The sequence below is a fragment of the Centruroides vittatus genome, unplaced genomic scaffold (assembly GCF_030686945.1).
Source record: "Centruroides vittatus isolate TY-2023 unplaced genomic scaffold, ASM3068694v2 contig_482, whole genome shotgun sequence".
Taxonomy (NCBI): Eukaryota; Metazoa; Arthropoda; class Arachnida; order Scorpiones; family Buthidae; genus Centruroides; species Centruroides vittatus.
Genome location: NW_027122272.1, coordinates 1895057 through 1922133, shown reverse-complemented (window position 1 = coordinate 1922133; position 27077 = coordinate 1895057). Strand labels below are relative to the sequence as shown.

The window sequence follows — 27077 nt, the reverse complement described above, 5'->3', positions numbered from 1 at the left end:
TATTTTAATATAAATATTTAATCTTTATTATTATTATTATTATTTACATTAAAATTTATTAATATCTTTTCCGGTAGATGGCAGTTGTGGCGTTCATAGAAAGGAAGGGTTAGTGTGAAAAAATGGAATTCTGGGAAACATGTCAAGGTCGAATAGGTCTCTATGAATGCCAAGGCTTATTAGCCCACTCTTTCTAATAATAATTATATCATAGACAGTGGTCGACCTCATCTAATGACGATAAACAAATTATATCATATATTAGCAAATTTGAGTATATTTTAAATAAAATAAGTTTTGTTGTTCTGGGCTTTTTTCTAATCATTTGATACAGAATAAGCATTTATGACACATCATATAAACTTTTAGAATGTAATAGTTTAATTTTTTTTTTAATTTTTAAATATTTATTACCATTTATAATGATAAAACAGATTAATTTTTTTTAATTTAATAATAAATTTTACTTGTTGACTTTCCTACTCAATTTTTTCAAAGGGCTTAACGAAATCGACTTTGTAGAAAGTCGATTTCGTTGAGCTGTTTGTATTTTAATTCTTATACAAAGAATTAAAATTCTTCTTTCTGAAGGTATTACAAGGAAATTTTACAAATAAAAATTCGAAAAACAATTGAAAAATCAATAAATTATTTTACGATTTTCTATTGAATTCGAAAATAAAATATTATTATTTTGCTATCATATAAATATTATATAAAGGAAAATGTTATAGATTATAATGCTTACAGAATGTTATAGATTATTGAAAAAGATCTAACAAAATATTGTTGACTTTAAACAAACAAAATACAGTAAAGTATTTTTAACATTTTTCTTACATCTTTCATCGTTTCGAAGTTATAAATATTATTTTTTCACGTAACTTAATAGTATTATATACTGAATTTATATATATATGATTACTTATATATTAAAAGTAGCTTTTAGCAAGAATGTTCCACCGATATCTTTACATTGTACTTGTTATAGAGTCGAATCTTCAAAACAACCATCTCTAAAAGGCGACCATTTTTGTACGCGCTTCTTTTTGAAATGCGTACAAAATAATTTCCAAGCAATGGAAATTTTTTATATTCCTGTCAGTGGCAGTTGTTTAGATGTTTGACTGTATATCAGATATAAATGAATTTAAAAATTTAAACTAAAATTTAACGTATTCTGGCATCTTTACATTAAAATTTAGTTTAAAAAATACAGAAATTTTCTTTTAAATGTTTACCACTTAATAAATTCATAAACTGCCATAATTCTAATTTAATTTATAAATATAGTAACAGATATTCATAAATCCAGTCTTAGATTAAAATTGTTATTGCAAACAAATTAAAATTCCGAGGAATCGAATCGTGTTCTTTGAATTCTCATTTACTTATAGTTTGTTTATTTTATTTTAAGATAATTTATATTTTACAAACATTTAATATATCAACTTCATTCATTTAAATAGCTTGAAATATAGAATAAATCGTTTTTATAAAGGCAATGAAATAAAAAAGAAATTTTTGTATCTAAAATTTATTTTTATTTTTTAAGGTTTCTGCTATTTGATAAATCGATCAGTTTGTTATTTCGTGTCATTTTGTATGCATTATTGATTGAACCTTTCTTTTTCAATGTTTATATAGAAATATTTCTATAATAGGTTTATATATATATATATTTCTTTTTTTTCAATACTATTCACCATTACTTCAGATTTTTATAATCGTATATTTAAATTCAGCAACTATTAATCATTTTTTCCCTGTAAAATTTTTTGTATATAGTTGCATATATATATATATATATAATATATATATATATATAATTCCTGAAATTGCCTCAATTTGAAATCAATTTTTATTATTTTGAGTAAATTTTATAGAACACTTTCAAAAAGTTTTATTTTTTAAAAAGTTCGTCAAAGAAAAAATATTTTTAAAAACTTCAAATGAAAAAACATCCACTAAAATAGAGGTAATAATGATCTTTTGCTCACAGAAAAAAACTAAACTTTTAGAAAATAGTACATTTATTTTATAAACTTTGTTCAGAAAAAGAAAATTAATTTATTATTTATATGCTATTGTTAATTCATCTATAATACTAGCAAACAAATCGATAGTAAATGCAGTTTATTTGTTTAACAATCGAACTCTCCAGTGGTGAATGGTAGTGCAATCTTACAATTTTACATCATGAATATTTAAAAGTATGCAAAAATAATTAATTATATAATATTTAAAAAATTAATTTAACTTAAATGACAAGTTTTATTTTAATTAAATAATTGTTTTATTTCATTACAACTTATTCAGTGTATAAATTAATGTTATTGAATAAAATTTATATGGTCTATTTTAATTTGAATGTGTTTTTTTATGTCAAATTAAAGGGGAAAAGTTTAAAGTCATTTTAAAATCAAATTTCGTTAATATTGTCAAATGTCAAATATTTAAATTTTCACAAAATTGTTTGTTGTTATTTAAGCCGAGTAAATTTCAGAAAAAGCGAGAAATTTCATCTTGAATGAACCTTTCCTAACACGAGTAATTTCAAACATAAGAGGTCGATGCTTTGCTACTAGACCGTGAATTTCCGTTGTCACGAGCTAGTAACCAGATACCAACCAAAAGGAAATTGACTGTCACGAAATCCCAAACATCAATTTCCACAAAATGACTGAATCATATTTTATAATATGAAACTGAATTGGTAATAAAGTGACAAAATATGTATTTCGTTAGCAGTTCACTTCAATATTTTGCAATTAAATTCCATAAATAAGTCGAGTAGTCGATTTGTGTAACTCGTCTTATGAGATTTGATGCTTCGAAGAGATTAATTTTTTTTTTTTTTTTTAACTTGCATATTACAATTTTGAAATTCTTTTTAAATTATCTTGAAAATCATAAATGTTATTATGAAACTGTTCAATTACCTACATTACAATTAAAATTTATATACTGTTTATTTTAAAAAACATTAAACAAGACTTTCTTACTTTTAGCAATATCATTTTCATAATTTTATAGTTCATTTGAATTACGAAATTTGGTTATTTTTATAGCTGGAAAAACAGTAGTATTTGTGTAAATATGAATATATTTTTGGCAATTGTTATATATTCAACTGATTCAGTGATGAAAATTGGATACTCGAAAGATGTTTGGGAATATTAAATAATGATTATTTCATCTGTTACGTGTGCATATCGAGTTTCTTATAGTATATGTCGTAACATTTCAGCTGTTGTTGGATATTATAATATTCATTTTCTTTGATAATCGAATAGGAAATTATGTTTTAATCACAAGAAATTTTGTCAAGAAATATATTTAAATTTTCTTTAGATCGCGCACATCAGTGACCGAGTAAATAAAACCATTAAACACTGGTAATTGTTCCTGGGTTCGTGCGTGACCAACGAGCTGGCAGCATTGAATTTTCTGAGTTTCTTGACGTGTCTAACACCTAAATAGGGACCAGTATCCCTTTAAAGCATTTCCGGAAAGCATCTTCCTTGACAGATCTCCCACGTGTTGCGAGTCGTATCCGGTCAATGCAATCCAACCCTGTAGATCGTTTTTTTTTCTTTTTTTTTAAAATTAAATATTCATATTGTAAAAACAATAAGTTATCAAAGAAAATTTATAATATTCTTTTATTTTTTAATCTTTCTTGTTTTGATATAAATTTTATACTTTTTTTATTATATGTTCATAAAAATATATATTTTTTCTTTTTTTTCTCATCATCATCGCTTTTCAAATTTTTCTCTTCATATCATATTTCTTTTTTATGCGGTTCTTTGTCTCCATATTTTTCTATTCACGTCAACTTTCTTTTCTTATATTTCACTTCACATCATGTTTGTTTCCATATTTCACTCTTCTTATCATCTTTGTTTTTGAATTTTCCACAATATCGTTTTTCCTTCCTGCTATTTTCTCTTCCTTAATTTCGCATCGTTGCTATTTTTTTTAAACTTATATTCTATTTTTGTTATAAAATTATAACATAACAATAAATATAAATTTTTCAAATATTCAAAATTTTTAATAAAATCTTTAAAAAAGACCATAAAAATCGTTGCAGTAATTTAAAATATGTTCAAAAAAATTTAATTCAATTAAAAATAAAATTATTCTTTTTGAAAATCGAATCAAATGATTATATTAAAGAAAATACATTAAATTGAATGAAGGAGATATGAATCTGAATTGAACTGTCATTTCAAATTTTACCACGTTTATTAAATTTAGCATTATGATTAGCAAATTCCACATCTTATTACATAATATAAATTATTAATAACTCGGTGCAAAGAAGTTTTAATGCTATTTAAGCACCAAAATCATTTTAAAATATCACGAATTTTTAAATTGTAGAATTATTCAAAAACCAATATATAGATATTTTGAAATTTTAGAAACTTATTTATAATCTAATACTATTATTTTTGAGTAATTCATGAAGATTTTCACTATAACCTGTCATTTTTAAAAAATATTTCACCGATCCCAACAAGCATCTGTTAAGTTCACATTTCCTTAACTATCGATCGATATAAACTACTTCCACACGAAAAGTGATCATAAGTGATGTGAAAATTGTAGGTTTGAATAAACTTTCACGACCTTTTTACAAATTATAAACTGATTTTCTCATATTAACTACGTAATAAACTTTGAAGAAAATTTTAGATTAGGATCTTGAAATCAACGATTTTATCTTGAATATTTTTAGTAATCAGATAAAGAAAGTGACCTCCAGCATTCAGAAATAACGTTAGTAACGCGTTTTAGATGATAAATGCTTTTTAATTTTTTTCCATTAAATTAGAGACGATAATTAACCTTATAAAATTTATTCAATAATGATATAAAATTTCCTTAGCAAATATAAAGTCATTACTTTTGATACACCATGAAATAAATTAGTTTTCTTTATATTTGTCTTTGTGACATATTTTCTAAGTAAACATACTTGATTTGGGAAAAAGAAAATTAAAATATAAATCACGAAAATTATAAGAAAACAAATAAAACTTGCACGAATTTTATTTATATTTCAATAATAATTTTTAAATGTTTATTAAAAGCAGTTAATAGTTATATTCTCTTCACGCTTTTAGCGATCACGCAGTTTTGAAGTCACGCCAAAGATATTTATACTAAAAGTGTTCTTAATGATATCTTCGAGTAATAAGTTAAATTTCCGTTATTATATAGTCGACCCCGTTGCAGCAATTCATGGCATCAGGATAATGTAATTACTACTATGAAATTTGTACACATCTTATACCTGAAGTTGAGGCAACGTGGACATGTACACTTTTGTTTTACGATACTATAAAGTTTTACTGATGCTATTATGGTTTAGGATTAGAACTACAGCATTATAAAAATCTTGTTGCAACATAGAACATTCGAAGAAAGAATTGATCTTTGTAAACTGATCACGTTGAATAAACTTTTTACATTAAGATTTCAGTGATATTTGATTATTTTATTTAGTAATATTTAGAAATTCTTAAATACCGAAAATTATATCTTAATACAATAATGCGTATAATTCGTATTAAAATATTACATTTAATTTAAGTTTTAAAATAGTTTTTGCAAGTAAATAAGCGTCAAATTTTAATGCCAAGAAATGTATTATAACACAAACAATAATATTTAATAGTATATTTAGTATTTATTCCATATACGGTATATTTTTTTAACATTCAATTTTTATTTCTTACAAGAAATTTTCTAATCTTTCCTTATTTCTAGACACAGCACTTTCCCTTATATTATCGAAGTTGCTACAACTACACCGTACTTCTATCTCTATCTTTATTTTTATGTTTTATTTTCCCATGTTCTTCTCTTTAAGTTATTTTATATTTTTACTTTGCTTCAGTAAAAGATAAGGCACGAAATTTAAGTAGATAACGCCAAGGACTTGAAAAACTTTAGCGAGAAATTCCACCAAATAAATTGCTTTCATTGACACGACCATTGCTTAATAAGAGCATTTCAATAACCATTTACATATTAACCTATAATTTATTGAGAGGATCGCTCTTTCTCAACATGTCAAAAATACTTTAAAAAATATTCTTTTACAATGTATATCTATTTTTTATGTATATATTCTTTCTTCTCATTTGAATTAAATCTTTTACTGGGAGTATTATATCGATTGATAATGCAATCACAATCTTAAAAAGAATTAATAATTACTAGCGTTTTGAAGAGTGTAATTAAAAAAATAGTAAAGCTAGAGTACTTTCTACAAATTATTTTAAACCGTTTTAACAAATAAAGCAATTTTAGAATTGGACTAACGGGGATAATGCAATGCAACACATAAGCAATCTGCCAAGGAAAAATTAGTTTCCTGGGAGTATTTTCTATGGGAATCCGACCCCTATTTAGTATGAGACTCGCGAAGAAAACCCGGAAAATTTCAAGTGGTTGAGGGTTTGCGTTTCATCAATGGGTTGGTCCATTGGAGAGTCACGAACCCTCAACTACTGTTATTCATTGTTTTAGCCATTCGGCAGAATTGAAAGAATGGAAAGAATAATACCTTAAAACAATTAAGATAGAATACAAAGTGTTTTAAATATTTGATTTTATATGAACAAAAGTTTATTGTACTTATAAATCTTGAATTTAATCTTTTGTAATTACGTGCACAAAAGAAAAAATTTATTCCTATTGTTAGCTAATAATAACTTCATTTCAAAGTTTTAATACTATAAAAATAAATATATGCCACAAGAGAATTACTTAAGCTTAGTACAGTAGTTAAGCGTATCGGAGTGTTTATTACGATTAAACATTTATTTTATTTTTGAAAGTCTTCCGAGGCAACGTTTTTTTTTATAAATTAATTAAAATAATGCAGAATGTAATTAAGAAGATTTTGTGCACTGTTCTCATTATTATTATAAGGAACATGGATAATAGTTTGTTACTAGGATTGTATTTTAAGGAAAATGTTATTTTCTAAAGAAAATTAAATTAATAAAAAAAAATAACGATAATAATTTAATTGGAAATTTTCAAAAAGTTAAGCAAATTAATGTGCTTAACTGTGCATTAATTAAATAAAGTTGTGCACGAAAATTTAGTTAGTTTGTTTTTAAAAACTTAATAACTGTCATTACTGCATATTTAAATTATCATAAATAAATTTCGAAGCGATATTTTTAAATTTATTAATTTATAAATGTTTTATGATATTCGTAATTTACCAATAATAAAGAAGATTCGTATTATATTATATACGAATATTCGTATAATAAAGAAGATTCGTATGCAATCGTATTTCTAATAACGGCAAATTCTAAACAGTGGCCATATTTTCAGAAACTTATTTTTTTAAATAAAAATGCATTAAAATAATTTCCAAACAACGACCACATCCGAACAACTGCCACTTTTTATGTTTCCATCAGTGATCGTTGCTCAGAGGTTTAACTGTATTTACATATAACATATAAATATTCATAAAGAAATACAGAAATATTCATAGAGATTTACTAAAAAGTAATATTTGTATCATTGTTTACAATAATATGGTTATAACATCGAAACTAAGTATTAAACTATTCCTTAGAATACTTAAGAATTGTTATTACTGACGTCTGTAAAACAGAAAACTACCAGAATTTGAAAAAAATGTATGGTCAATTTAACATAATAAAATAGTAAATAATTGCTTTTTATATTTTTAAAAGATATTTTAAAAGCTGGCAAGAGCTCTTTCTCGATTTTGTACTGTACATACTCGAACGGCACCATTAGGAAGTACGATATTTTTCAATTATACTACGATATAAAATTTTAATAATAAAAAAATCGTAAAAGGAATAACGCTCTTGAATTATGGTAAAAAAAAATCTCTATTTGAAAAAATATTTAAGTTTAAAAAACAACTAAGACACATTATCTCAAAGTTATAATTGTGTATGGCGCCATCTGTTATGAGATTTTATTAAAAAATAATATTTATATTATTAATTATTATAAAAAAAGACAAAGGGCTTAATTCTGGAGGTTAATTCTAGAAATAAATTTTTAAAAATATTGTTAATGCCAATAAAGAGTAACATTTTTATTAAGTCCGACCCCACTCGAGATATGTAACATGATCCTCTTCTATCTCCCCACTTTCTTGACCTTTAATCACCAAAATTTAATAGCATCAATGACCTAATTATAAAATCATCTTGCCAGTTTTCAAAATGTTTCTTTTGCCCTGTCCTAAAATATAGTGCAAAATTTATATACAAAATTTTTGTAAAGAGTTTTTCTTTTAAATTTTTTGGCTCCAGAAGTGTCAAAACGTTGAGAAACGAGAACAAAACCGGGGATTAAAATTTGACCGATTATCATAGTCTCCCTATTTTATAATCTATAACACAGGGAAAGTAAAAGTATAACGTAGTACTTAATGTCATACTTTTAAAACATAATATTAGGAGAATATTACTAAACTGGAAACATCGCTTAATTCTCTAAATTCTACTTTTAGAACAAATGTCTAATGGCTGGACGCTTGTTTTGTAATCTGTCGACAGTTTGTCAGATAAATAGACAAGCGTTGATCATTAGACATTTGTTCTAAACAATGGATAGAATTAAATCATTCGTTCATTTAAGTCTACCCAAGTAAATTATAAATCATTAAATGATAGAAACATATATGAAATTTTCGAAGCATAATTAATGCATTATTTTGCTTATAAAAATTAATGTTTTTAAGTGTCTCTTTCTTGTGGTAAAGCACATTTAAAAGTTAAGGAATAAATTACAAAGTTAACTTATACAGTGTATTAAAATATACAATAAAACGTATTGAATTAAATAATAAAATACAAAATTTTAAAATATTTGTAATATAAACGTGTTCATTCATTTACAGAATAACGTATTAAAACATCATTTCCATTACATCTACGTAAATTAAAACAAAGAAATGAATGTAGATATGTACAGAACAATAATTAAAAATTAATTCATTAATATATTTTTAATTATTACGAGAGTAAATTGAATTATATTAAATTTTTGCGTAATTTTAAATATTATTTTCAATTAAAATTTATTCATATTAATAGAATTAAGTGCATCATCATCTTGATAAATTAAATAAAGAAATGAAATTTTAAAGACATTTCCTTTCTGAAAAACTTTGATTTAATTAGGACAAAAGTAGAACACATCGTATATATTCGTTAAGATGTAAGGCATGTCAATAACTCATCTTTATAAATACATAATAGAATTAAATGAAGATATCGTTCATATGTGAAAGGATTTCCATGTAATTTGTGTGACAAGTATTTTGTAATTGACGAGTCAATCAATTGAACGCATGATAATTTTATTCCGATGCAGGTGTTTGGAAGCCAAATTAAACTATTTTATATTTTTAAATCGTTTATATAAATTAATTTTTCGTTTTTAACTTAAAATAACGAAATAACGTAACGTTGTTTTAAGTTAGGAAAGGTTTTTGGAGGGATGAATGCAACTATAATCACTGTATAGGTTGACCATTGTTACTAAATAAATTAATATCTAACAACTTTTTCTTTAAAATAAAAGTCTAAATATTATTATAAAACGTTTATATTTTTAAAAACGTCATATTGTTTTTAATTATAAAATAAATTTAATATAATTCGATTAATAAAATTATTAAATTTTGCATTTTTCTATTAGAAAAATGTTATCGTAGATATATAGGCCCTATATACATATATAAAATCTTAAATTCTTTTGTTTTAAATTATTTTTAGATTAAATGAAAATGAAATAAAATCAAATTAAAATTGTATTAAAATTTGCTGTGATTATTTTAATACTTAATACGTAATTTATCATAATATGACGAAAATGCACGTTATTATAATAAATTAATATGTAATTAGCATATTTAATATTTTCTTATTTTTTAGACAATTTTTCTATTTAGAAATGTTAATTTTTTATCATTTTTATCTCGAAAAATAGCGTGATACAAAGAAAGATAACGAAGAGAAAAAAAGATTGTTAAAGTTTAACAAGTCAAGATAAATATACTCAAAAATAAAATTGAAATGAAATTATGCATTTAAATAATTTGTAATGAATCAAATCAAAATAGAATGAATTTTATGGTTTCAGTTAATGACCGTTTTTATTATATTTTTCCATTTTTATGAACATTTTATTTATTTTTCTACTTTGCTAATTTCTAATTTGATTTCTTTGGGATGATTGACGGTTGGGTAGATGCAAACGTTGAGATCCGAAAGTTTCTTTTATATTTCTTTATCCTCATTATTAGTTTTGAACAATGTTAAATTAAAATTTTTCTTTAATATTGTACTGTACTGTTCCTAGACCAACGTTTCCCACCCTGGGGGCATTCGAAGCACTTCCAGAGGGTAAGCGGAAAATAAATCTTTAATGGCTGCCAAATATAATTTTAAATCAGCACTTTTTTTTTTTTTTTTTTTTGCATTTAAAATAAATTTCTGGGCGATTTAAAGTTTTCTAGATTCAAGTTCTTAAAAACTAATTATTTACGAAATTTTATACATTTCAGAATGTCTGACTGAGTTCAGTTACTTTTATTTATTTTTTCTAACTTAGTGTCTTTTACTAAAATAAATTTCATAGTACAGGTAAATTTTTAAATTACTTTAAATTAAAAATTAACAATTATAAATCAATTGTAATGGAACAATTACTTTTCGAATTTATTTAAGAAATGAGTAAATGTATATTTATTATTAACAGTAGAACAGTTGCTGATGTAGCCGAGTAGATATTGTAAAACCCCTGAACACTGGTCGTGGGTTCGCGCCTGAACATTTTCCGGGTTTTCTTCACGTATAAAACACTTAAATACAGGCAAATTTCTCATAGAAAGTCCTCTGGAAGGACCCTCCTTGGGAGTGTCGCCCACATTTTACTTTGCCGTATCACACCAAAATCAAATCTAGCCTGTTGCTAATTACAACAGATCTAAATACGTAAAAAGGCGTTTTCATCATAAGTAAATCTGAAAATCAAGTTTAGAAATAGACTCAATGCTAAATTAGATTTACAGTGACTTAAACTATTTTCTATTAATTTAATTTTCGGCGGCATCACACTTTGAAAACTATGCAAATAAAAACAAGCGCAGCGGTCACATGATATTTAGTTACAACTATTTATTATTATAGCTTGCTTAAAAAATTAAATTCCGTAATTTTCGAAGGTTTTTTAAACAACATTCTTTTATTATTTTCAATTTATAGATGTTTAATAATATATAAAATTTTCTATTTTCATGAAAGGTACAAGCAAACTTGAAAAGACGAAGGAAGGAAAAATACTCTAGAATAAAGAATTCTTACTAAAGAAATCATCTTTTTCTTTTAGAGGCTTGACACAGTATAATTTTCCAAATTTGAATATTTATAAGTTTATTTATTTTTTTTTTTTTAGTAAAACCTATAAATATTAAAAGGGAATTTTGGTACTTATAATATTTTCTATCTCATGATATATGTAATCATATTACACAATCCTGTTGTGTAATACTCGATTAAATATATCGAAGGTGGAAAATTTTATACATTTGTGATTGCGAATAAAATACAAACCTGTTGAGTTGCCGAATTAATATTATTTTTTTATATAAAAATATTTATTTTCTTTGTTTTGCAAAGATATAAATACAAAAGTAAAAAGAACAGAATGTTTTCTATCAAGGAATTTTCTAATTATGCGTAGAATTACATTTTCGAGAGCTCGTAGGATTCGTTAATCGTTAATTCATCTAAATAATCCATTCGAAACATCACAAGTATTAACAAGTCATTTCAAAAAGTTTAGAATAAGTTAATATAACTCCATCACAAAATACCAACGTTTGAATGATAATTACTAGGTAAAAAAAAAAAAAAAAAAAAAAACTATGAAACAACGAAATAGGAGATAATTAGCCTAGCTTTTTAGCTATATTTTCATTTAAAAATATTAATTTTTAAATAAAGTGTTAAAAAATCACAATTTTTTCGTAAGTAAACGATATTCAAAAAGTTAGAATATCTGAAATCCTGTTCAAAATGTTCAAAATAATATGAAATAAATTAATAAATATCGTCCAATTTTAAATAAGAGTGCTTGTAATTTACTGTAATTATGTAAATTGTACCACAGGTAGTGTTGTATAAATTACAATTCAGCAATTGTCACAAAGGAAAGGTGTACACAATGGGCAAGAAGTGACAATTAAGCCTGGATTAAAAAGCCAAAATTATTGATTTACACGAAGAAAATATTAAGCAACAAAAATAGCGAGGAGAAAAGTGAATTGTTTGTGCTAAAGTCAAAAGTGCTAAAACTAATGAAAAAGTTTAATGAAACTGGAAGTTTGAATGCTGAAAAACGCTCTGGTCGTCCAAAATTTATTTCAGAAACGACAGAAATCAGCGCTTAGAAAAACTGTAAAAGAAAATAGACATGCAAGCTTGCAACAAATGTTATAAGAATTGAAATCTATGATTGGAAAACCAGTTTCGAAAAACAACCGTTTACAATTGTTTGAAGGAGATAGATTGTAAAGCATCTAAACCAGAGAAGAAACCTCATCTGATAAAAGTTCAAAAGAAAAAACGATTAATCTGGGCCAAAAATATGTGTTTTATACCCGAATAACGGCAAAAAGTCATTTTTAGTGACAAAAGTACATTTTGTGATGATTAAAATTATGGAGATAAAGTTTGGCGCTTGAAATATGAAACAAACAATCCAGATTGTTTACAACGAGTCATTAAATTTCCCACTAAATTTATGGTGTGGGGTTCATTTGACAATAATAGACTTGAAAAATTGTGATATCTTAATGACACAATAAATATTTTAGAATATTTTCTCATCCCAACAATGGAAGATCATTTTCAAGATGATATAATCTTTCAACGGGATGGAGTTAAATGTCGTAATGAAAAAAGATTTGAATAAAGAATGATTTACATATAAAAAACTAAAGCTCTTAGATTGGCCCGGAGACTGACTTCCAATTGAAAATATTTGGTTCATTTGTAAAATATGACTGGAAGAATCTAACCCAACCAATAAATAAGGTAAGAAAAATGTACAAAAATTTGGTCTGAAATTAGTCTCGGATCATGTCAACCACTTATTGATAGCATACCAAAAAGAATAAAACCTGTAATCCGGAATAAAAGAGATTTATCCAACTATTAGAATAAAATATTCTAAACTTTTTATACATGATTTCAAATATTCTAAATTTTCTAAATATTCTTAATATTCTAAGTTTGAATATCATTCCCTTAAGTGAAAAATTATGATTCTTTAACACTTTATTTAGAAATTAATAATTGAAAATGAAAATATAGCTAAAACTCCAAGATAAATATCTCCTTATTTAATATTTTCATAATTTTTTATTTCACCTAGTTATTGCCACTCAAGGCTTGGCACTTTGTGATGAAGATAAATTGTTTTAAAGTTTTTAACTGATTGTGTTTTGGCATTGTCTTGACGATTATTTTGAAATGAAAATTATAAAATTTTCATCGAACTTGTTTTTAACTAAGTTACAAATACAAAAGTTGGAATTGGAAATGGAAATTCTATTGCCCGAACTTGATGGAACCAGGGATCTTTCCAATAAACGAAATTTCGGAAATAATGCAGAGACTCGTTTGTTTTTGTGTTTTGGGTATATCAAGCACCTATGCATTAGTTTCGTGAATTATAAATTCAAATACAGTAATTACTTTATAGTAAGTTAATTAATTTAATCAAAATCTAACATAATGTTACTTGACCTATTTTCGCGGCGCTACAATCGACAGATGTAATTTCCAGTTAGAAGAAAAGTTTGGTCTCTGTGTATGTACAGTACAAAGCTGTGCTCTGAAGTATGTACAAACTAAGCGTTTTATTTTGATTTATTTTTGCTTTTTATTTTATTTTATAATTATTAATTTTTTTTTTGTAAAACGTTTCGGATAATCGAGTTGCTACAGCATAAGAAAATATATAGAATCTAAAAAGTGAAAACTGTAATAATGAAGACTTATCAATATACTATGTGCCATTTATTTTATTTTTAAGACAAGGAAGAAATGGAAATTCGGTCGCACGATAAACACAAATAAAACAATATCGTTTTCATAAAAATATTGATGTTTGCAATTCAAATGCTCTATGTTATACTGAATCGTTTTACAGATGAATTACAACGTTTTGAATAAAGACACCTTCTCAATATATTAATTTTGATATTATGCTATGTATTACAAATGTAACTAAAAGTTTTATTTAATCTTTAAGCCAGTTTTTATTCTTGAACTAATTTTTTTCATTTATTGATCCGAATTGGGACGAGACAAACTTTACATCAAAAATAGGTAAAATCAGGCAAAGGACAAAATCAGATTTTCCATTGTCGGTTTATCGAATCAATGTCTTACAGAATCTACGTAATTTTAAAAAGTTACGATAATAAAATAAAACGAAAAGATAAATTTTTTTTGGTCGCTCTAGTTTAAATCACAATATTTTATACCATATTATAAAAGCAATGTAAAAATTTAAGATTATATAAATTACTTATAAAATTCTCTTAAGATTATAAAGAAATTGTTAATGTAAGTAAACGAATTCAAGAAAATTTAAGAGGAAATTATTTTTCTTCCACAACTTAATCATAGTATAACGAAGTGTAAATAAATTTTGAATAGTAACAATTTATAGAAATTTGATTCCATGAAGGGTTCTTATTACTGGAAATTTAATGCGCTATATCAGATATAGATATATCGAATATAACAAACACTATAAATCGAAGAAGAATATTTTTAAAAAATATTAACGGTATAAACACACACGTATATATATATATTCACATACACGTATATGTGTATTTATATCGGTTCAGTATACATATATATATATATTGAACCGAATCGAATGAAAGTACCGTTACACATGCAATACGGATCATGGAGAAGAGGAAGAGATCTACAAAGGGAGAAATTAGTTGAAATTTTCACCACCAGGAAAAAATATGGTGCTGCAAAGCTGACAATTATAAGACAAGTGAAGAAAATTCTATTGGAAGAATAAAATTTACATATTACACATTTACAGTATGTGCTCAATGTAGAATCCTTCACTGTCGCTACATGTTGCAATTGTAAAAACCGCGTTATCAACTTCTGCACGTTAGACACGTGAAGAAAATCCAGAAATCTTCCCAAGCCAGCTAATTGATAAGACGCAAACCCACAATCAAGTTGGTCGTGAGTTCGCGCCTTCATATATAGACACACCAACATTCTATTTTACATATATAGAATATAAATAAGGAAAATTGTATCACATTCAATATATAATTCAAAATTTTCATTGTAAAGATATCGGTATACATTTAAATACATGTTCGGTAGTTAAATAGGCCAGTAGAAGAATAGTAATATTAACGAATGTTCGGGAGAAAGTAAAATGTGTATAGAGTAGTCCAAAATTAACTTTTAGAACAGTCACATATTTTCAGTAGTAGAACTGTTTCTATAATTTCATTTGATGTATATATCGAAATAAGATAAACTTCAAAATAAACGTAACCAACTTGGTTGTAGGTTCGCCTTGTATTTGGTGATTTTATGCACTCTGGCATTGATGGGCCCTATATTTACATAATTATTGTTAATTATAATTACAATATAAAATTTATTGCTTGTAATTTTACAAGCAATATTACAGAGAAGAATATCTGCATGTGTATAATAGATTACATGGAGTTTTAAAAACTGTTTCTAATAAAATGAATATGACAATCCTTAAGATTTATTTTTATTAATGACACTGACAGGAATATATTGTATAATTAAAATCCATCAACAGATTTAAAAGTGTTTTAAAATATTTTACAACAACTTACATATAAGAAAATACTAGTAAATGGACATTTTGAGAGATAACGTAAAATTCAAGATTTCTTTAGAATTGAAAAGTAATATTTAAAAAATTAATTTCATTAAATTATAATAGTTCTTTTGTCATTTATTTTAAATTAAATTAAAATTTCCTGCTGCTGTCCGGGCCAAAAGTAATAAGACAAACATTAAAATGAAAAACCATTGTTATTTTAGCCTACCATTGTTGTTTATCACGAAATATCAAAAGGATGAAATCGGGGAGAAGTGAAGTATCGAGGTTTTATGATAGTTTATTTTTTCCGCAGGTTCCTAGAGAGTAAGTATGAAAAAATTTAGGTCAAAGGTTTAGAAATGTGTAATACAAAGTGGCCACTTAAACATCTATCTAAGGCAAAAGAGATCTTTTCAGCATTACATGACTGTAGGCATGTAATGCATGCTTGTTTCAGCGATAAAAATAATCGAAGAAAATCAATTTTAGACAATTTATCATAGCATACAAATAATCTCTGACTGTAAAGGATATAAACAACATTGCAGATATTGATACATAAAAGTGAATTTTATTTTGTTACAGAACATGTTCAAAACGACCGCCTTCAGCAGCAATACAAATGATCGAGCGTGGGCTTACGGATGGCACGTAACATTCCTGATGTCACCCTTTAACAGGCCTTTTGTATGCTCTCCAATTCACCAACATCACGCGGCGCTGCTGGCATACACCGATGCTTTTAAGGTGACCCCATAGAAAAAACTCCAGAGGGGTCAAGTCTGGAAAACGTGGTGGCCATAATACAAGACCATGTCCTATCCAGTGGTTCCAAACTGTTCTGAGAGCCACTGACGCACGTCTGTCCAGGAATAAGATGGTGCGCTATCGTGCTGGTACCAAACGTTATAGTTGCACCAATGACAAGTCATCGAGCCATTCGCTCACCATCGTGGCTAATGATTTCCAGATATCGATCACTATCCAGGGTGCGTCAATGAATACGAGACCAAGAACCTGCTCACCCCAAATATCACTCAAGACGTTTAGGGTAAAATACAATTGGTATCGCATATGTCGCGTGCATCGTGAGACACGCCTTGTCCAGTGGTGCGTATTGTGACGGTTATATACTCTATTCCGGGTAAACAGTACCTCGTTGGTCCGTAAAGTGTGATGAAAGAGTTTTGATTTGTCATGCTATAAATTTAACATCACGCTGCATCATTCAAATCGCTTTGCGTCATTCTCAGCATGTACTGATTGCAGATAGCGGCGCAATGAGGACTGGTCATGGAGGCGTAATATCCGGTGCATTCGTCCGCTGCAGTCCAAAATCCGACCAAATCTAATCTTATTATTGCTGAAAAGATTTCTTTTTGTTCCTGGATAAATGTTAAAAGGTCATCCTGTATAGAGAACAGACTGACAGACAGACATTTTATACATATAGATAAGAAGAATTTTGCGAAATTTAATGTATAATTATTTTAAAAATTGTAAAAATATCAGTATAAATTTAACTGGACTTTTGGGTAATTAAATAATGAAGAGAAGAATAGTAGTAGAGCCTATTTAAAAATTTTTTAGAAGAAAGTAAAATGGTATATAGTCCAAAAGTAGCTTTTAGAAAAATCGTATTATATTTTTAATAGTATTTCTTATAGTTTCACTTGATCTAATATATTTAATAACGAAATAATACAAAGGTCAAAATAAACGTAAGAAAAAAAACCAATTAATTAAAATTACTTTAATTTGAATTTTGAAGTGGATTTATGTTTCTTATTAGAAAAGATTTATCTTTCACTCAAAGTTTTAATAAATAAGTATCCAATAATTGGAGTATTCGCTATTTAATTGATCCAGATAAAGGAAAACACATACTCTAGATGCCATTGGATAATGAATGTGCGACATGCAATAAATTCGATTCTAGTGCTTTATGTGTTTTCTTTTTCCCGATTCGATAAAGTAGAAAATGGTATAATTACTTTTATCATATTTATTGAATCTTATAAACATGTAATATTTGGTAATGTGTAAAGTATTTATCCTTTCGAATACAATGATGCAGTAATCAGTTTTAAATACAGTAAAACCTCGATTTAACGGACTAATCCAGGCGAAGGGGTGTCCAATTTATTTGTCTTTCAATGATGATATATCGAAATACCCCGATGTGTCGTGAAGTTAAGAATAGTGACTTTTAGATTTTAAAGAAAAAATAAATTTAAAAATAATTACATATGAAAAGCAACTTAAAATTAATAGGGTGTTAATTTTTACGTATGATAGATATACTGACCGTAAATTTAGTCCATTAAATCGAGGTTTTACTGTAATTCATTTTATTTATTTATTTATTTATTTTTTAGTTTATTTTAAATTCCTATATGTCTAATAGAGATTTATTTTTAATTTTCAATCATTTTTAATACTTATTTATCTCGATTTTATAATATTGATTATTTAAGTGAAATTATAAAAAGTTTCCATTTAGAGATTATAAGTTTATTATTGGAAGAAACGTGTTGAGTCTCTAACTTAAAAGTTATTAAGTAAGAAAAAAATTATGAAAAATTACGATATTTATAATATAAAAACGTAAAATAAATTATTATTCGAATTCTCAAACAAATGATAATTTATGTATGCGAATGATCACTTATTTGCAAATTAAAATTTTAATGATTTTTTCGAATATTTAGGAAAATTCGGAAAGCTTAAACATCATTAAAAATAAATGCGAACATGCTAATGATTTATTCAGGGTAAACGCTCTCTTCGAAATTTTCGACTCGCCTTACTCAAGACTGAACGAAACTTAAATTACAAAAAAAGAAAAGAAATTGACTTTATCAAAAAACTTTCAGTGTTTTTGAATTTTTAAATTTTTTATATATTTTAATTTATAATTTTGTTTTCAATTTTCAGCGTCACTTTCAAATAACTCTATGAGTCGTATTTTAGGAAGTATAGACTTTGAGTGCCTAAAAGCTGTAGCTATGGGGGGTATGAGGTAGCTAAGGCCCTCAACTCGGTCGACAGTACCCATATGCAGTATATATAATATATACTTTCGCTTTAATCACATAAACTTAGCGTGCTATTATTTTTTTTCACCTAATTGTAGCTAATAGGCCTAGTGCAGGCTAGAAAAGAGAAAAACACTTGTCACAATTTGTTCAGCTTGCTCCTTAATCTTTCCCCTAAATTGTATTCCTGCTACGGGACTAAGTGCCAATTCCAAATTTTTAATCCTAAATTTTCAGTCATCAATTACTTCACCATTAAGTCATATATAAATATCAAATTCCTTACATTGCTTTCTATTTATTGTTATTTTTTCTTGATAGTCAGGTTTTTCAAAAATTATATTATAACTATATCTCCGTATCTCCTGAGTCATCAAATATACTCGTATTAGTATCAAAGCTCATTGTTTTATCGAAATATTACTGAAGGACTTTTAACTTGTTGAACAGACCAGAAAATTTGCTTCTCCAGCAAATGTTTCATACGGTATAGGCCTATTACTATTTCTGCGTACTTCAATCGAATACTCTTGTATCTGTGTACGTATTTACACACATACACAAGCACACGCACATAAATATTCATACACAAGTTCGTTTTCTGTGTGTATAACACTGTAAACGGGCTTGAATTTGCAAATTTTTTCAAATATTTAATAGCATTTTTAATGAATTCAAATTCATCACAAATGCTATAATAATTTTTATTCAAATTTTTAAATAACAACACATGATTACGTCTTGTAATAACGCTTTTATTGTATTATTTTTTAAATGTTTTTTTGAGAATAATTCCAATTATCCTATATAAGTAATATTCCCTTTGCCATAATTAGTAATAAAGTATTAAGAAAAGTTCTATGATTAATTTTTAACACAATTAAAATATTATAAATTGATATATTTTGTTATTAACATAGTAAATGTAACAAAAATTATGCGCTTTATATGTGAATAAAAATAAATTGAGAAACCAAAATTAATCTATATTAAGGCACTGAAAGTTTGTGACTTCTATGATAAACAACAGGAAAGAAACCTTAATTTACTTGACTTAAAACAATGAAAATGATTAGAAGTTAAATATGCCTGTACATATATATTTGATATTGAATTATCTGTATCTGACAGCTAGAACAGTATTATTATTTTCATTGTCTCCTAATGATCTTATATATTTGGTAGTATTGCATATGAGATCTTTTAAAATAATTATGCAAATAACTTATTCACTAGTGTTTAGTTATAAGTGAGTTATAGAAATTGTTTTTAATTTCATTTAAATTTATTGCTTTTTCAGAATTATACGAGGCGTGCAATGCCATAACGTTGTGAATGCCATTTTTCTCTAAATACGTTTTATTGAAGAAATGAATTCTAAATGCAATGTTTTCTACTGCAAAAAATATTGTGGCGATAGTGACGTAGTATGCGGCTGTATTTTGAATTTGAATTCATGGGCAAGCCATAACGTTTTAACTTTTAAGCGCCATAGTGCATGCCACGTGACTTTTTGCGCTTAAAACATTACAGCTTATGTTTACATCATTTGTTATTCCACAGAATTTGTAACTTAGTGAGTTCTTTAATCGTTTTATTGTAAAATTGAGATGAATTCATTCACTAGAAAAGGTGTTTTTTGGAATTTACGACATTGTGGCACTCCACGTTTCATTATATAAAAATAATAAAATGCTTTTAAAAAAATATTAACTTTACATATCAAGAAGAAAGAAACATCACTAAAAGCGCTTTTATTTAATTAATTATATAAATAAAATAAAATTATTAACACTAAGTTAATATTTTATTAAACTGAAATTATGAAAATAAAAATTATTCTCAATTAAAATAATTTTTGTTTTTTAATTTAATAGAGATGACTATCAGTATTAAATTTAACTGATGTTTTTGCTACTTGTTATTTTTCTTTATTTTTTATTATAGAATAATCCTTTTTTTTTTCTTTATACGACGTGTTCAAAGCTAGATCGAGCGGAGACGTCATTCTTGATGTCACATGACCGGAATCGATACAGTTGAATCTCCAAAACGATTAGCAAAATCGATCTCTCTCTATTTCATTTTGATTGTTTTTGTGCTTGTTTTCTTTATTACAGTAATTATCATAAATAGAAATTTAAAGAAAGGTAAGCTACTACATAAAATTTGTTGCATATAAAATATCGCTTCCAATATTTTATCAAATTTTTATGTCAGATTCTAAAGACATCTGTCAAAAATAACTTAAAATGCTTTAAATTCGTATTTAAAAATATTTCAAAAGGTAAGGAACTAAATTAATTAGTTTCTTTATATAATCAAATATATTATTTAATATAAGAATTACTTTCTTGAATTATCCGTGGATATTATCATTTTTAACACTTCAAAAACAAAAAAAGAAAAGTGATTTTTACACAAATCAAAACTAATTTAACATTGATAAATGAATCATGCAAAACAAAAATAAAAGGAATTTACGGGAATTTATTATTCCAGCTTATCTATTCTTCTTAAATAGTAATATAAATGGATGTTTTTGCAAAACATTGGCTATTGAAGATGTTTTCTCTTTCGTTATCCATCTTTCTTTGCACAACCCACATGTGTCACGTCCCGTGATGGATGAAGAACTTATTATCTTCATCCATGTCTCATAAAGAGTGAAAACTCTTCTATTGACTCAACTATATAATTTGTTGCTTTATTCTTTCTAAACATTAAACTGTTGATATGATGTTATTGATTAGATTAATTATGTCGAATGTCTAAATATTTGTACGCTGTTACCTTGAACTTTTCAACAACTTCTTCTAATATATATATATTCATTAATAAATTGCAGAGGAGTAAATTTACACTTAAAAACTATTTAAGTATAAATTTACTACACTTTACCTTCGAAGTAATAAAAATTATTTTTATTCTAATAAAAAACTAAATAAATACTTCAAAATATTTTAAAAATTAACAACTTGCTTAAATATTAAATATCTTTTTCTATTAATAATACAATGAACAAATAGAGGATCAAATGAACAATCACGGATAATAACCGAAAATTTTAATCAAGCACACGGTAATCATATTAAAAGGCTGCAAATGTAATAAATATTTTATTTAAAGAGCTATAAATATTGCCAGAGGGAATATTTTAATTATTTAATAATTAATTTGCTTACTCTCTCGTAAAGAAGACATGCAAACGTTTCAGATTAATGATTCGAACTAGATAAATTTTACTATATTATAAAATGGGTTTCAATATTAAATTCTGCTTCCCTGAAGTAAGTTTCGGGCTGTAAACAAATTATTTTTCCAGTAGAATTGTTTACATTTTCTTCTCTAAATTATCGTATAATTGCTTCTGACGCGTTTAAAAACAACGTTAACCGTACATAGTAATAATGTTGAAATTTATTAAGTTTAAGAGCATCGACAACGTCAAAATTAAAATGATCTTCCTCTTGTTCAAACTTAATTAATAGTAATTAAGCAATCGTGACGGCTATTACAAAGAACTGTCAACCACAAGTTCTTTATATGACATTTCCAAATTGCTTCCCTTCCAATTGATCTCAATTGAATAGAAGAATCAATTATGTGGTCCGAATTATATATCAAGGATTCATTTTCAGTATATATCGATTATAGCAATGAAATTTAAACATAGAAAACTTGTGGAGAAATGATTATATTTATATTAATAAAAATTTAATTTCACAATTGCATATAATAGAGAAGCCTATATTTGATATTGATTAATTTAAATTAAAAACTTCCTTAAAACATAATTTGATAGCTAATTATGTAATTCGAGAGAATGTCTTTAATTGTCTTATCATTACTCTCAGTTCTTGACAAAGTGGCGATTAATTAATTGATTAATTATTTTTAATTACCTGAACCTGGCAATTACTTATAATGGAAAGGGTGCATTAGTGGTACATTCAAAAATATGGAGCTCCTAGCCCACAATATGCAAGTGCCCCAAACTAACGGCGCCATTTTTGCACCGAATGATTCTATTTTATAATTTTTATTCTGCAATAATTGTATTTTTAATATCGAAAAGGGGGCAAAGGACCCATCATTGGTAAATTATTCATGTAAAATGCATTCATATATTTATACTACTCAAGTGATATGTCTTATTTTATTTTATTGTTTTATTATTATTGTTATTATTATTATTTAGAATTTTTGCGCCCCTATGCCCGGGTCTACTGAGCCTAATGAGAAATCCGTCAGTGATACAGATACTAAAGTTGTGGAAAATTTCCCGTCTGACCTCAATTCCGTTCTATCAGAGTGTACCTAATGATGATTCTATCATTCCTCATTTTTCTTCTAGAATTTCTGTCTAGTCGTTAGTTTATGCTCTAAGGCAAGATACAGTTAGATATTTGATTTTTATGTGTTAATATATCATTTAAACATTTCATTATTGAACCCTTCCAAAAATGATTCGCGTTTAAAAAAAGAAAAGAAGAAAACATTTTAAAATCAACTAAACTATTCTTTATCTAAAATTGATCTGTTAATGTCCATAAATAACTGTTCAATTAATTTTTTAAATCATTAATGTCTATAATTCGTATATAATTTATTATCTGACTGCTACTTACAGATATAATTAATATATTCATTTTTAATAAAATTTTAAATTATTATTAGAGTTATAAATCGTTGGTGAAGATTTATCTTACTGAAATTTATTTTAGTTCAGCAAAATATGTAAAAAAGATTTAAAATCTAAATTAAATTTAATGTACCACAGATTAAATTTATTTAATTGACATGATTCAGTTAATATCACTGAATAATATTCATTAAATTATGTAGTCTATTCATTTATATAATCATATAAATAATAAAATTCAATAGCGATAAGTAAATACGTTAAGAATTAATGGAAAATGAGGGAAAAAACACATTTTATAAATTTAAAGAGTGATTTTGGTCGATAAGAGCACCAAAATCAGAGAAATGCGAATTAGTCCAACTCGAAACTTTCTCCTTTATCGCAGATGACAGCAAAAATGAAAGCTTGGAAATGATCCAAGCTTTCTAAAAATCAATCCTTACCTGAATTACTTGCATGTATAAAGCCAATATTGTACGAAATATTTTTATCTTGGAATAGAAGCTCTTACTTTTCCTTGATAAAATTATATACGCCGAAAGAAAAATTTACTCTTTTTTTCAAATTAATTCAGATTCTATATTTTCTAGGGTTTAATAATTTAAAACGTCGACAAATATTCGTAACAAAGTAAAAATAATTTAAGCAATGAAATTTTTTTTTTTGTGTGTGTTATAACTTATTATTCTCCAACTGAAGTGATTAATAAGATGCAGTTTGAGAAAATATGAAAAATAGAGAGAACATTTTATTAAGATTGTATTATACCTCTTTACATGAATGTTTGAAATTTGAAATATGAAGTAACATATTAAAAAAAAAATTAGGATCCAATACAAAAGAAGAAGAGAAAAAATGAAAATTTCGCTTATGAATAACTCATAAATATTATAGTATGAATATTTTAAAATTATATTTTGTCTGAAAAATAAAAAATTGCTATTGGAACGTCATAGACACATGTATATATATATATATATATATATATTAAAAAGTTTAAAAAGTTTATCTCTAACATCTGCAACAATAATATTCACGAACTTACCTCGTTTTGTAGATTGGGAGACGGAAGATTTAGATAGGCTGGACCTTCTTTGCCGTCTCTAGTGGCTAGACCTGTAAGAAATATATAAAATTAATATTTTACTTGCTACTAATTTATTTTCTTTTAAATTAAAAATATAATTTTATTTAAAGAGTTTAAGACATTTTATTTTATTACAAGTAGCGTAAGTAAACAAGCAAATTCTATGTAACACGATGTTAATATTGCTACATTAAATATTTGTTTGCGAATTCAATTGAGTTGTTGTAAGTTTATCTTTGTACGAAGCACGTTGTTAAATGATAAGAATAACTGACGAGTAGATTCTGTGCACTTTTAATTATTAGAGGCAAGTTTGTTTCGTTCATTTAATGAAGAAAATTATGTGAAAAATTAATTTGCGATTTTTAAAATAAATTTTTGTTATGAAGTGACGCGATAATTTACAGTAATCATAAAAATAAATTTTTATCGCTGTTATAAATTCTTATATTAACCTCTCTTGACAGCTAGCGAGTATCTATTTATTTATTTATTTAAGTATTTAATGTATAAATATCAATTTAGTCTGTTTAATTTTATAAATTACTTTAATATTCTTAAATGATAACAGATAAATTTTTAATGTATTAAATAAATCGAATTAGAACATAAGTGTAATTTACGCAGATAAAAATTTAACTACAAATAATAGTAATATATATATATATATATAAAATCAGCTACAAAACAATAATTTTTAATTTTATAAAGAAAAATGTGTAAGAACATATTACTTAAGTTGAATTATTGTTTTAATCGATTTATCCTGGTGGGTTTTAATGGTTATTACTAGAAAGCAAATGCCTTTCGATGATTGTTTAAAAGTAAAACGACATAAACATGTTCGATTTTATTATATTGTTTATAAATTCAACATTCAGTGTGAGATATTGTATACTTAAAAGATTTTACTACTTTAAAAAATAATCTTATTACATAAATGTTACGCAATAAATAGAAATACTTTCCTTATTTTTAACAATTTATTTATTTATTTTGATATTTTAATGCAAGTAATTATAGGAGATTCTTAAAGAAAAATAATATACTTTTCCTTAATTCTATATACTGTATATAGAATTAAGGAAAAGTACGTTATTTTCATATAATTCTGTTAAAATTTCCTAAATTATTTTCATTAAAAATGAATATTAAACAATGCATAGTTTTAATTTACTTAATTTCCTTTTATTTAATTATCTAGCATAAAATCACGATTTTAAAAGTTTAAATTATACGATTGCTTACTTCTAAATATTAATATTTTAAAAGTGATATATAGATCTATATTTTGTTTTATTCTAATTTTAATCTAAATTATTCAATATATTATTCTTTCCAATAAATAACTTTTTATTCGCAAAATTACGTATTATTTCAATAGGTCTATCCATCGAACAATTTATTTATCTTTAAATATATTTTGTTTAGTTTATTGCAAAATATTGAGAAGTAAATCGTATACATCAAAACAAATATATTTTTAAATTTAATATATTAATCTCAATCGAACTATTCCTAGATTTATCATCATGAAACAGATCAAGTGCTTAAGTTTATATATTCTTTTTCTTATTTTAGTTTTTCTATAAATTATAAATGCAAATGATCTCGAGTTTTACTATAAACTGTAACGTTTCGGATAAACTAATTATTATTTAAATTAAATTGACATAATATTTAAGTAATAATCTAATAATAGAAGTGAAATTCAAGGCAATAGAAAAAGTATATGTACAGGGTGACCCGAACATATGATAACCGAAGTTTATTGTTAATGTAAGTGTCGTGTAATGAAGCAGCAATGTGTGTAATCGAAATCTCACGATAGCAGACACATAGAGCTATTTTTCCATCGATAAACTTAGATATTACTTGTTAGTAAAGTATACGTTGTATTGCTCTCTTGTGTTTTGATTACCTTTGTGTATTATCTTAGACAATTTTGTCTTTAACTTCTGTAATCTAGCTTAGTGAAGAACATATTCTCGAGAAAAATTTAATAAAAAAAATTTTTAAATATTATCTTCGATCATGTTGTATTGAAAAGCTTGAAAAAAATCGAAATTTTATAAAATTTTAGATGTAATATAATTGAAGACCTTAGAAAAAGAACATGTTAACTCATTGTTTCAGGGAAAAATCAATCTGTATTTTAGGACAATAATATCAGAGATTGATAGTCTAGTCTCAAATCTTTTGCTCACACGACCCAATATATTTGTTTGTAAAAGTTCCACGACCCAAATGTAAACTGGAATCACTGTATATTATATAAGGAAATAAAATTATGCATTATCGATAATAATTTCTGCTTGTGAAATATAATATCGAGTACATTTCTATT

The 27077-nt window shown here is 25.6% G+C and overlaps 1 protein-coding gene across 3 annotated transcripts in view; it reads right to left on the bottom strand.

Annotated features, from left to right (window-relative positions):
• Positions 1-27077, bottom strand: part of LOC136977911 (myosin-M heavy chain-like) — a 145738-nt gene that overhangs the window by 44029 nt on the left and 74632 nt on the right. For all 3 annotated transcript variants that reach the window (XM_067273505.1, XM_067273507.1, XM_067273506.1), the window contains one exon: positions 24689-24759. In XM_067273505.1, coding sequence (XP_067129606.1) covers positions 24689-24759 — 71 coding nt within the window. The remainder of the gene's footprint in view (positions 1-24688; positions 24760-27077) is intronic.